The 12,526-nt window shown below is 41.6% G+C and overlaps 1 protein-coding gene across 3 annotated transcripts in view; it reads left to right on the top strand.

The window, feature by feature from the left end:
• The window catches only part of LOC308080419 (ATP-dependent RNA helicase DDX3X-like), a 37,375-nt gene that overhangs the window by 4,392 nt on the left and 20,457 nt on the right, over nucleotides 1-12,526 (top strand). For 2 of the 3 annotated variants that reach the window (XM_080422282.1, XM_080422280.1), the window contains exons 2-8: nucleotides 112-163; nucleotides 3,246-3,305; nucleotides 5,044-5,265; nucleotides 7,645-7,747; nucleotides 9,541-9,708; nucleotides 11,240-11,339; nucleotides 12,310-12,445. In XM_080422282.1, coding sequence (XP_080278408.1) covers nucleotides 112-163; nucleotides 3,246-3,305; nucleotides 5,044-5,265; nucleotides 7,645-7,747; nucleotides 9,541-9,708; nucleotides 11,240-11,339; nucleotides 12,310-12,445 — 841 coding nt within the window. The remainder of the gene's footprint in view (nucleotides 1-111; nucleotides 164-3,245; nucleotides 3,306-5,043; nucleotides 5,266-7,644; nucleotides 7,748-9,540; nucleotides 9,709-11,239; nucleotides 11,340-12,309; nucleotides 12,446-12,526) is intronic. The other variant, XM_080422281.1, reaches the window with a different exon arrangement.

Raw genomic sequence — 12,526 nt, 5'->3', positions numbered from 1 at the left:
GTAAAATGTCATAATATTGACTAAAATGGAAGTACACTTTTCTTGATGGATCGAGAGAGAATGTGCATTCAGTGATATTTGTGTTTCTCTGTTCGTTTTTTTTTTCTGCAGCTGGCTGTCCTAGACTTGAGCGCGGTGGATGGGCAGGGCGGTGGCACCGGTCGTAAGTACTCCCAAAGTATCATTCACACATCGGCGTCGGAGCTTTTTCCCCCCCACACACCGACACCAGTGTCGGGAAGAGCTGCCGATGCTGCCCAAAATGCTGTTAATGCTGCCGGCCTATGCCATATTCCCATATACCATGCAATTTATCACGTGATGATATTTCATTTACAGTGATATTTTCAACGCTTCAGTTGATGCTGCACGGCTATTTTATACCCTTACTGTACTATTTTTACATTATTATGATTACTGACATGTAGCTTTAACAATTATTAATGGGATTTTTATTTATTACTAGATCAGTGGTTCTCAAACTTTGAAATTTCAAGGACCCCCCCATACGGGTCCATTTGGTTCCATCAGTACACTCTCAGGGTTACAGACCTGTAAAGTGTCCATTTGGAACCCCCTCCTCAAGGCACCGCGAGAGTCCCTAGACCCCACTTTCAGAACCACTGTCCTTGATTTCTTTTTAACCCATTAAGACCTGAGGCCGCTTCTAAGAAAAATCTAAATCCTAACAGTTTTTCGGAAAAGAATATTAATAAGAACATTTTTTCCACGATTTTTCAAAAATAGCAGATCTACAAGCTCGTAGCGCGGCACTCGGTGCCACGCTATGAGCTTGTAAATCTGCTATTTTTGAATAGCCCAAAGAAATCTAAAGTGACACAGATGCGTTCCAGGTCTTAATGGGTTCAGTTACACACTGGTATCGGGTCGGTACTCGAACACAAGTTATATCGGAAATTGCCGTTGGGACGGAAACGATGAATGGTATCGGTACATCTCTAATCGGCATCGTTTGAATGGCCCGTGCTGGAACTGTCTTGTCAGCAGCGCTTGCAGCTATTCCCGCCGAAAACACAAGAAAAACACAGCGTAGCCTCACAGAGAGTTTCTTTTGGAAAGCAGATAAAACACCACCCACCCAGGTGGGGCTTCTGGGGCTACGGGGACATTCTGGTTCATTATCATTTTCAAATCTAGCTATTTCGGCTATAAAACGCAATTGCTGGTCTCTAAAATCAAGCCCCCCCCCACACACACACACACACACACGCACTCCAGACTTGCCATGTACTTATTGTACATTGCAGGCACGAGTCTTAGTCTGCTCTCTAGCCATTGGAAAGGCTGGCTGTTTGTGATTTACCACTTTGAACAGACATGGCAATTATACATCGTGAATAGCAGAGTCTTACAGACACATAATGCTGTCGGTTATGAGTGATGTCATAACATTACTAAAGCCTGATTTATACTTATATTAGTGTCACTGACTGTAGATAAATAACTATTTTCAGTGCGTGAGATCTGCGCCGTGCGTACAACTAAGTATAACTCGGGCTCAAAGTTATGGCATCATTTTGGGCTTTGGCTTGAATGCAGTCTTTTGAAACAGACTTATTCCACATGCTTCGTGCTGCAGTGTCCAGCTCTGACGGGCTTTTAGATGAACAGCGCTGCGAGTGCTGTGGATAGTACTTGCATATCCCAACCCGTTTCCACTCCCAACTCGTCACGTACGGACGCCTGGTCAGGAGTCGAGGACCCCCTTGGCGTCACCAGGTCAACGCACTGGGTGCCCCTTTAGCGTGACTTTACAACGTTCAGGGGTAATCCGAGTCATGCTACTTGATTGACGACGGCATGCATGATACTTGATTGAGAACAAGGCGGTGTTGCCGTAAAAAAACAAACAAACACTGAAAGGGTGTTCAAAACAAATTCAGTGAGATGTGCCCCAAGTGAGTGGCCAGCGTCAAGCAGTGCGAGGTCCGCTTCTGCTGACTCAGTTCGCATACTGAGGGCTGTTCTGTCCTAGTCAACATGGTAAGCATACTAGGGGTGTGCCGATTACATAAATTTCACGATACGATACGATATTGGACTCACGATATCGATACGATACGATATATGGCACTTTTTTATAATGAAAATATATGGGGGGGAAAAAAAGCCTGTGAAAATATATGGGGGGGGGAAAAAGCTAATGAAAATATATGGGGGTGAAAAAAAAGTAAATGCAAACAAATGCTTCTGTTTTTGAATTATTATTATTGCAAAAAAAAAAGCGGTACATATAGTCACGAAAACATATCGCGATATATCGCGGGACTATATATCGGCACACCCCTAAAGCATACTGAGGGCTGGAATCGGTTATGATCCGTCCCGTCAACATGGTAAGCCAAAGGCTGTCCACGGCATCCACTTCGGACCCAGCCTCGATCTCCAAGCTTTCATTTTTTAGTTTTGCTAAAAAAATAAAAGCCTGGACGAGCGAGTCGGGTGTTCCGGGTATAGGAAGTGTTTAATTTCCCCAACCAACCAGAGTGCAGTGGGCACTCTAGTTGGCACTCTAGTTGGCACTCGGTTGGCACTCGTCGGGCACTCTGGTTGGCACTCGTCGCTCCAAATGTTGTGTTGACGGGGCGGAGGCTGGCGGACAGATCGGTGAACCAATGGGATCACACGCATTCTCTCTCCGGAGATGTGCAGAACAACCCCTCTTAACTTGTTGACCAGTTAACCCATTAAGACCTGAGGCGATCCTTAAAAATGTTTTCTAAATCCTAACAGTTTTTTGAAAACAAAATCTAAACTTTTTTTCCCGCCATTTTTTCAAAAATAGCTGATCTACAAGCTGTGCCGCGCTATGAGCTTGTATATCTGCTATTTTTGAATAGCCAAAGACATTTAAAGTGACACAGATGCGTTCCAGGTCTTAATGGGTTAAGCCATATTTGATACTTTACCGCATGGCAGAAATAGAATAGCCTATCTATAAGCTCACAATGTGTCACGTGGCGACACGCTGTAAGCTTGTAGATCTGCGTTTTTCTCAAAAAACAAACAAAATGCTTTTGATAATTCTATAATGACGTACACACAATAGGGACACCAGGTTTTTCGGATTAGGAATGTGTTTTCCAACAGACATTGTTAGTTCCGAGTTCTGTTGGTTGCTAACCTCTCCATGCAAGGGGTAACTGATGGCCAGCGAGAGACGGACTGCCACCGGACGTAAAGATGAATGGACACATAAGTGAAAACTCTTCTCTTTCTCCCAGCAGGAAATGTGTTTTCAGCCGGCAGACCGGGTGGCTACGCCATTGCTCCTGGGTCCACCTGTAAGTTAATTTATTTATTAAGCGTTCTGCCTTGAGGTCAGCCCATTAGCAGCAACTGAAACTAGTGTTAGTGTTGGAGAAAAAAAAACAGCATCTGGTGATTTGTTTCGACCTTACTGGTCGAAACAAATTGCATCTCCAAAAAAAAACTAAATAATTGAGAGCCCCCATCAGAGAGGGCAGTTAATTAGCAGATGCAGACAGCGAAAGGAAAGTTTCGCTGTCTGCATCTGCACACAGTAACGGTGCAAACAGGCTTAGCGTCGTGTGTTGTGATCAGACCACTTCGCGCTCAATGAGCACGAATAAGATGACTTGCATCACACAAAAAGTTACGTTGACGTTTTCTCATCTTTGGTGTTGGGAATCGATTGCACGACCGGCCTAGTGGCCAACAGTAGTTGTAGGGTTTAGGTTTAGTTTAGGAGTTTTCAGCAATGCTGTAAGCAGCATTGATGATAAATCAATCGATCTACATAATCAGATTCAGTCATCTTAATAAAATGCATGTATTCTTCCACTGCTGTCGGTGAAAACTCATCTTTATTCATTCGTGTGAATTGGTAGTTGTGTCACTGCAGTCCTGGGGAAGTCCTTCAGCGTGATTGCAGCCATTTGGTGTTTTTACATAGACCATAATGCCTTGCAACTAGCTTTTAGCACCGACCCCATCGCTCATTAAAAGAAATTAGCTAAATAAACTCCTCACAAAAAGTATGTGGCAAATGTTTGGGGGGCGCTACCCACACGTTTAGCTGTGTTTCTTATTCCATACAAATTGGTATTAATGAAGGGGAGAAATAATCGACCGAAGTTAAAGGGATATTTCACTTTCAAAAAAACTTTTTGTCATTTTATCGTCTACTCAGGCTTTTGTGAGCCCCCCAGACAGTTTTTAAGTTGCTCGATTCAGTATTTAGATATTTGATATTAATTTTATCAGACACGCCCCCTTCCTATACAAACTCATTGTAACTTCAAACTCCATTTTAACCATGTTAGATTCATCAAAAACACCTGTCCTTGGTTCTGGTGACTCATAACGCCCCCCTAATACGCGAGGGGGCCGTGTTTTTTCAATAACTTTTTTCATTTATTTTAAATATTTATTTATGAAAATGAAAAACAATTAAATGCAATAAAAAAATAAAATAAAAAAAATGAAAAAAAATATCGGAAAACCACGGCCCCCTCACGCATTAGGAGGGCAGGGTGAGTCACCAGAACCAAGGACGGGTGTTTTCGATGAATCTAACATGTTTAAAATGTAGTTTGAAGTTACAATGGGTTTGTATAGGAAGGGGGCGTGTCTGATGAAAGGAATATCAAATATCAAAATACTGAATCAAGCAACTTAAAAACGGTCTGGGGGGCTCACAAAGGCCTGACTAGATGATAAAATGACCAAAAGTTTTTTTTAAAGTGAAATATCCCTTTAAGTTTCAGAACTTTTTGTGAGGAGTTTATTTAAAAAAGTCTAAAATATGCGTTTGGGGGGAAAAAAGGAAAATAAATAAGTGGAGGTAAGAAATGTGACGACGATTGTTCCAGTGGTTTGCAAGATTAACTCAGGCCGACAGACTGACCTCTTATAGGCGTCTCCTGCTAAATCACGCTGTACAACGTGCCCACAAAACCTTCCTATAACAATACGATCCTGTTGTTTTTGGCCTAACACTTTTCTTTTTTTTTAAGTCGTGAGATTTCGCTTTAAATCCGTGGGTCTTCCTCTCTACAGTCGCAGTGGGCGGCTGGGACAGCGCCCGCAACAACTTCGTCAACGGCTACCACGACAACCGCATGAACGGCGGGAACACGTTCAACCGCGGGCCCCCCCGCATGGAGAGGGGACGGGGCGCCGGCGGCGGAGGAGGCGGGGGCTACCGAGGCAACCGGGGCGGGGTCTACAACCCCATCAACCCCATGCAACCCATGGGCTTTGGCGTTTACGAGAATAAAGGTGAGCGGGGGTCGTTGCATTATGTACGATGGGACTTTAACCCATTAAGACCTGGAACTGTGTCATTTTTAGATTTGAGCTAAAAAGCATTATTTTACACTTTGGGCTTTTCAAAAATAGCAGATATACAAGCTCATAGCGCGGCACCGAGTGCCGCGCTACGAGCTTGTAGATCTGCTATTTTTGAAAAATCGTGAAAATGTGTGCAAATCTTTGAATATATATATTTTTAAAGCAAACATTTTTAACTCAAATCTTTGCTTCTGGGGGTCCCTGGAACAAGATATTTTAATGGGGGTCCGTGGCCAAATACATATAATTTTGGGGGTCCTTGGCATGAAAAAGATTGAGAACCACTGATATAGAAACATAGGTTTTTCAGAAAACTGTTGAGATTTAGGAGACCTGTAGAATCGGCTTCAGGTCTCAATGGGTTAACCATTAACTCATTCACTGCCTGAATTATTTCTGGCCGCGTTTGCCCACTGCCAGAGATTTTTCATTGAAAAAAAAAAGTACTCAGGAGCCGAGATACAGAATTTGTAAGTTTTAAGTTAACAAGGAAGTGGATAGGAGTCTAGATCTTCGAAAAATTATATCTCCTTGGTCTTTGAGTCAAATTTGAAAAAAAAAAACGTTTTTTACGTTCTTGGCAGAATTGGTAATTGGATATAATTACGTTTTTTACGTTCTAGGCAGGGAATGAGTTAAGACCGGGAAAGCATCTGTCATTTTTTTTATTTCTTTGGCTATTCAAAAAGTAGCAGATCTACAAGCTCATGGTGCGGCACCGAGTGCCGCACCATGAGCTTGTAGATGTGCTATTTCTTTTTTAATTTGTGCAAATCTTTGAATATATATTTTTCAAAGCGAACATTTGTAAAATATGTTGTTCCAGGGACCCCCCAGAAGCAAGGATTTGAGTTAAAAATGTTCGCTTAAAAAATATATATATTCAAAGATTTGCGCTAATGTTCAAGATTTTTCAAAAATAAAAGATCTACAAACTTGTATATCTGTTATTCTTGAATAGCCCAAAGAAATCTAAAAATGACACACAGATGCGTTCCCGGTCTTTAATGGGTTAAAAAACCTTACATGTTTGACACGATTCCACATCGTCAAATCTTTATGTAAACCTCTGCAATTACACTTCTGTATCATAAGTACGGTAACTTTATCAGTACTCTTGTATCGGAGTAATAACAAAGTCATCTTCAATAACGTAACTTTCAAAGGGTGAAATATCTATTACTAGCAACTTTAAAGTCTGTACAATGTTTTCCCACACTTTTCCACCATGGTTTGGCTGAGATCTACTAAAATATACACTTCATACACTTATGCAGTGTATGGGGTTGGCATATTAACCACTACCAAGACTAACCACTACTAGACAATTTGGTTATTTGTTTAGTTGGCTGAGAAAACCTAAATATTGTGAATACGATTATGGGTTCATTTGTGCTTTACTGAACACATGCACACACAATGTTTTGAAGACAGCCAATGTCTGCTAATGGCTGGAAGTCACAATTAGACCGGTACGGTCCTTCTAAGCACTTTAAACCCTATTATACTTAGTTGAACGGAGTCCCCTCCCCCTTCCCTGTACGCAAAATCTCCGATCATCTGCTGTCGGACAGTCTCATCAGCTGAATGTTTCGCCTACTTTCACAGAATGTTCTCCCATTTTGACATGGCCGGAATAGGGACGTTAGTGTTCATGTTGTGGTTGTATGGGCACGAATTGTTTCCAAAAATCATCAGCTCTGAACATCTGCTTCATTCAAATCCTCCTCTTAGTAGTTAGTTAGGGCTTTCACTTGACGATGTTACTTGACGATTAGTTGTTGCTCAAATGATTGCTGTTGAACATCGGAACATGATTGTGTAGTACTTGTGACAGGCCTAAACTGGGTGCCTGCATAAAATATGTGCAGGCCTTTCTCGCCAAAACTAATCGGTATTGGTGGATATCGGAATCTGAAATGAAAGGAGTAGTTCACCCAAAGAAAATGACTTATTTTCTATCAACTGCACACCCCATGAATTGAATTGAATTCATGGATTTTTTAATTTTTTTTGTCGCATTCCTAAGCCAATAATTTGATGATCGGGTGTGTTTCCGGTAGGAGACACAAAGAGTCTACTTTGTGTCTCCTACCTGATACATTAGTATCTTTCCGCCGGTAATCAAATTGTTGGCTTAGGAATGCGACAAATGCGGCTTCATTGGGTGTGCAATTGATAGAAAATAAGTAATTTTTACTCCTTTAAGAGTTGGACAATATCGGAAAATGTAATTTTGGCTAAAAAGGCCAATATGGGACATGCCTAGTGTAGTGTTGTGACTGGTCCTGTCGTGTCATACTACAGAGGTTGGAGGCTGGAACACAGCCAAGGACACCTACAGCAGCTTTGGCAACAACCGAGGCAAGTCGGCTTTCTTCAACGACAGGGGTAACGCCAACCGAGGGAGGTGAGGAGATCACTCACACACACACGCAGCCACACACACACACTCACACTCACACTCACACTTTACACACACACACACACGCACGCGCGTGCGCACACACACGCACACACACACACACTCTCACACACACACACACTCACACTCACACTTTACACACGCGCGCGCGAGCACACACTCTCTCTCTCTCACACTCTCTCACTCACTCACTCACTCACTCACTCAGATACGCACACACACACAGCGACACAGGCTGGCTATAATGGAAATGATGGTTTCTTGATATTATATTTCTTCTCGGTCCTTTTGATTCTTACTCCTTTTGTACCGCTCCCCGCTCAGTATAATCCATTTTAACCGGGAAAGCATCTGTCATTTTAGATTTTAGCGTTTGGCTATTGAAAAATAGCAGATCTACAAGCTTGTACATCTGCAATTTTTTTAAATATTTGAAAGTAATGTTGATTTTTTTTTTTTTTTTTTTACACTAATCTTCTCTTCTGGGCTACTGGCCACAAAACATATTCAGATGGGGGGGGGGGGGGTCCTTGGCACGAAAAGGGTTTGAGAACTACTGATTTAGAAGGCATTTGTAGAATCGGCCTCAGGTCTTAATAACACAAATCTATGGAGGAGGTTTTTTGGAAATGTACGTTTTATTTGCGTGACAAAGCCTTAAAATGACCCAAGTGTCAATTGAAGTGCCAACATATGAGGTGAGAAAGAAAACAGCATTATTTGGAGCTTCAAACAGGCAAAAAAAAGAAAGCAAAGACCACGCACCAAAATAAATGAATCGTGACATTGTTGCCTCTGTATCGTCATTTGACCATAAATAGAGATAATCAAACCAAGCATTCATCACTGCCTCCTGGGAGGGCCTCGCTTGACAGCTTGGGTTCGATGCAATCTTTCCTGCAGGGAAAAGCTGGGTCAAGTTTCTTCCGTAGTGAGCTCCCTCGTGGTGACAGTTCAGCTATTCGTTATCACCCATGCTTTCCAATGGGCCATTTCTTTTTAAAGGGATAGCAATTATAGCAAACAGTGTGTAGCCATGCAGCTCAACAAGCGAGAACCTTTAAAAAAAATAAGTACTCTAATGGTGTATTTGATCAATCCTGTGCAGTGTTGGGCAGTAACAAGTTACTTTTAATATATTACTGTAATATTATTATTTTACCCAGTAACGAGTAGTGTAAGGCATTACTCTGCCAAAACAGTAATATTATACCATAATATTACTATGTAAAATAATAGTACATATTACACATTACTCGGGTTTTGTTAGCTGCCTTTTGAAAGCATTTCGTTTAAAAGGTCAAGAGAGATTGCTGCTTTATTTTATAGCATTTGTGGCTGGTTGGTGACTCAAAAAATTGGATTCAGTTCTAAAAGGAGCTGGCTAAACAGATTGTGTTGTACATCTCCTTTTTCTTTTGCGGGTGTAAAAGTAATATGTAATATAATATGTAATGTAATATATTACTCTTGATTCCAAGTAATAAGTAATATAATATAACTTTTTTAAGGAGTAGTAATATGTGATAAGTAACATATTACTCTCCTGCCTAATATTGCTCAACACTGATCCTGTGTCTAGAAATAAATACTATATGGCAGTGGTTCTCGAGGGGTCCCCAAATGATTGAAAACGTTTTCAGATGGGGGGGAGGGCGGTCTATGGCCAAATACATCAATTTGGGGGTCCTTGGTATGAAAAAGTGTGAGCCAGTGTGCTATGGGAACCACGTGGTGTGTGTGTGTGCATCCATTCAGTGTAGTTTGTTGCGTTGCAGGTACGAGCGCGGTGGATTCAGCAGCAACAGTGGCGGAGGTGGAGGTGGAGGAGGAGGAGGAGGAGGAGGAGGAGGAGGAGGGGGAGGAGGGAACAGCCGCTGGGTGGAGGAGTCCCGAGATGACGACGACTGGTCCAAACAAACACCATCCAATGAACGCCTCGAAGCGTGAGTCCACGTGTGTGTGTGTGTGTGTGTGTGTAGGACGTATATGTCCTGATGAAGGTCTGAATTGATCGAAAGGTTGACGACGCGATTTATTTTTATTAATCAATTGGATAAGATTTTTATTTTCAATTAATTAAAATAAAAACTAGACCATACATCGGGGGATATGAGCACCACGCACGCGCCATGGTCCGCTTGTTTCACGGATTTGGCATCACCGGCGCTTGTTTGACGCACATGATTTGGCAACCCGGGAGCCAGCGAACACAAAAACGCTAATAAACAACTGACATTTGGGGAAAGCGAAAAACGGGCTTGGTTGTTCCGTGCACATGGTAATGGTGAATGGCTGTGTGCAAAATAAATGCAGAGCAATTGCTCCAGCCACTGAGGAGAACCGGGCAGAACAGATTTTGGGCAGACAGACAGACAGAACTACAGAGCTTTGTGGAATTATAGTTAGGATGACCGGCGGAGACCCAATTGAGTCTCCTACTGAGCAGCCACCCGGTCAAATGATTGGCTTAGGAATGCGACAAAATAAAAAAAATGCGACGTAATAAAAAAAATCTCCATAAATTGTAGGCTCCATGGATTGTGTAATTGTTAGAACAAATCTTTTTGGGTGAACTACTTCTTTAAATAAAATAACTGAGTGTTTGCTGGTCTTTCTGAAGTGTTGGGGGGGGGGGGGAGAGAGAATGCAAGACATTGTTCATAGAAACTTTGCTTTTACCAAATTGACAAAACATAATAGTTGCGTAAGGGATAATCTATGGGGAGAAGGTCATTATTCAGAAGGGCTTATTACACGGCTGTTTAACTCTTTCATTGCCAGACTTATTTCAGACTGTGTCGTCCCAGTGCCAGGAAAAAGGTGCATTTTTCCTCTGTTTGTTTTTTAACATTGAAGTGAATGGAGCAGCAATTGTTTGGATAGCGTTATCTCCTAGTTCCTTTGAGATAAACAAAAAAAATATTTTCGTCTTTCCGTCATTGGCCATGATAGCCATAGAGCCATCGGACGGGAATTCCCGTTTTTGGCAGTTAAAGAGTTAATTAACTTAAAAATGAAGACCCAAACGTAACAAAACAAAGGATTTCTTTGCTTACGGTAATGTAAGTATTCCATTAATTTATGCCAGGTGCGTCCAGTGCAACGCGGTCGCCTCGGAAAACCGCTGGAAGTGTTGATGAGATCAAATCAATACTCGGCTACCGGATCGTCTGGATTTCTCGCTTCAAATGTTTTCAAAAATATTATTGAGAGCAATGTATCGCTGTAAATGACTCTGTGTTATGTTTACATGGCTGCCATGTTGGATACGGCACAAAATCAAGCGGCGCAGATTGATATTATGAGCCAGGTGCTCTGAGCCTTTGTTTAGTCATTATTCAAAAACAACACACCGCTGAATTCGGTGATCGACCAATTAGAATCAAGCATTCAACCAAGCCGTGTAATAAAGTAGATAAATGTTCTCTCTCTCTCTGTCTTTCTCTCTCTCTCTCTCTCTCTCTCCCTCCACAGGGAGTTATTCGCCGCCAGCAACACTGGGATAAACTTTGAGAAATACGATGACATTCCCGTTGAAGCCACAGGACAGAACTGCCCGCCCCACATTGACAGTGTAAGTTCCTGTTATCTCTGGACCTGCTGTACGTTACTCTAGGCCTATAGGGCAAGCCCCCCCCCCACACACACACACACAAAGTAATCATATTTGAACTAGGGGGGGACCCCCCACCCTGACAAGCACTTGGAATTGTAGGAGTTTAGCAGTGGTGGAAAAAGTACTCAAATGTTTTACTTAAGTAAAAGTATTAATACTGCAATGTAGAAGTACTAAGTTACAAGTAAAGGTCCAGAATAAAAAAATTACTTGAGTAAAAGTACAAAAGTATTGGTATCAAAATGTACTTAAAGTACCAAAAGTAAAAGGACTAGAATGTTTGAAAATAGCAGATCTACAAGCTCACAACGTGTCGCATCGCGGCGCGTTGTGAGCTTGTAGATCTGCTATTTTCAAATAGCCTATGTATAAAATAGAGCTAAAGTGGTTAATGTATGTGTTATTACATAATCATTTATATATACAAAGTAACTAGTAACTAAAGTTTTCAAATAATTGCAGTGGAGTAAAAGTACCATATTTGCCTCTGAGATGTAGTGGAGTAGAAGTAAAAGTAATGACAATTAGAAATACTCAAGTAAAGTGTAAAAAATACCTCAAAATTGTACTTAAGGCCAGCACTTGAGTAAATGTACTTAGTTACTTTACGCCACTGGAGTTTAGACATTACATTTAGTTTGACTCGGTTGCACAGATAAATCTTGTGAAAATAGACGATCTACAAGCTCACAACGCCTCGCAACGCAAGGTGTTGTTAGCTTGTAGATCAACTATTTCCCCAATATTTTTCCTCTTTCTTAGGTGATATTTGACAAATGTTTATAGTATAGTTTGTTGGTTACTTTTGACGTCATTATTAGTTTTTATTTCATTTATTTTAGAGGTATTAAAGATGCCATTGCTTTGGCCTGAAAATTACTTCTACATCCTTGTCCTTTATTAAATGTGTTGTGTTTGTGTTGTGAAGTTCCAGGATATAAACATGGGGGACATCGTCATGGGAAACATCGCTCTGAGCCGATACACCAGACCGACCCCGGTCCAGAAACACGCCATTCCTATCATCAAGTCCAAGAGAGACCTCATGGCCTGTGCACAGACAGGTCAGACTCATGATGACACACGTCTCCCCCCCCCCCCCCCCACGGATGGAATATTTAACCACTAAAATGCCTTGTTTTAAG

Source organism: Gymnoscopelus braueri, assembly GCF_963280865.1.
Source record: "Gymnoscopelus braueri genome assembly, chromosome: 24".
Classification (NCBI taxonomy): domain Eukaryota; kingdom Metazoa; phylum Chordata; class Actinopteri; order Myctophiformes; family Myctophidae; genus Gymnoscopelus; species Gymnoscopelus braueri.
The sequence above is the reverse complement of the archived record's forward strand: the minus strand, read 5'-3'. Positions and strand labels throughout refer to the sequence as shown.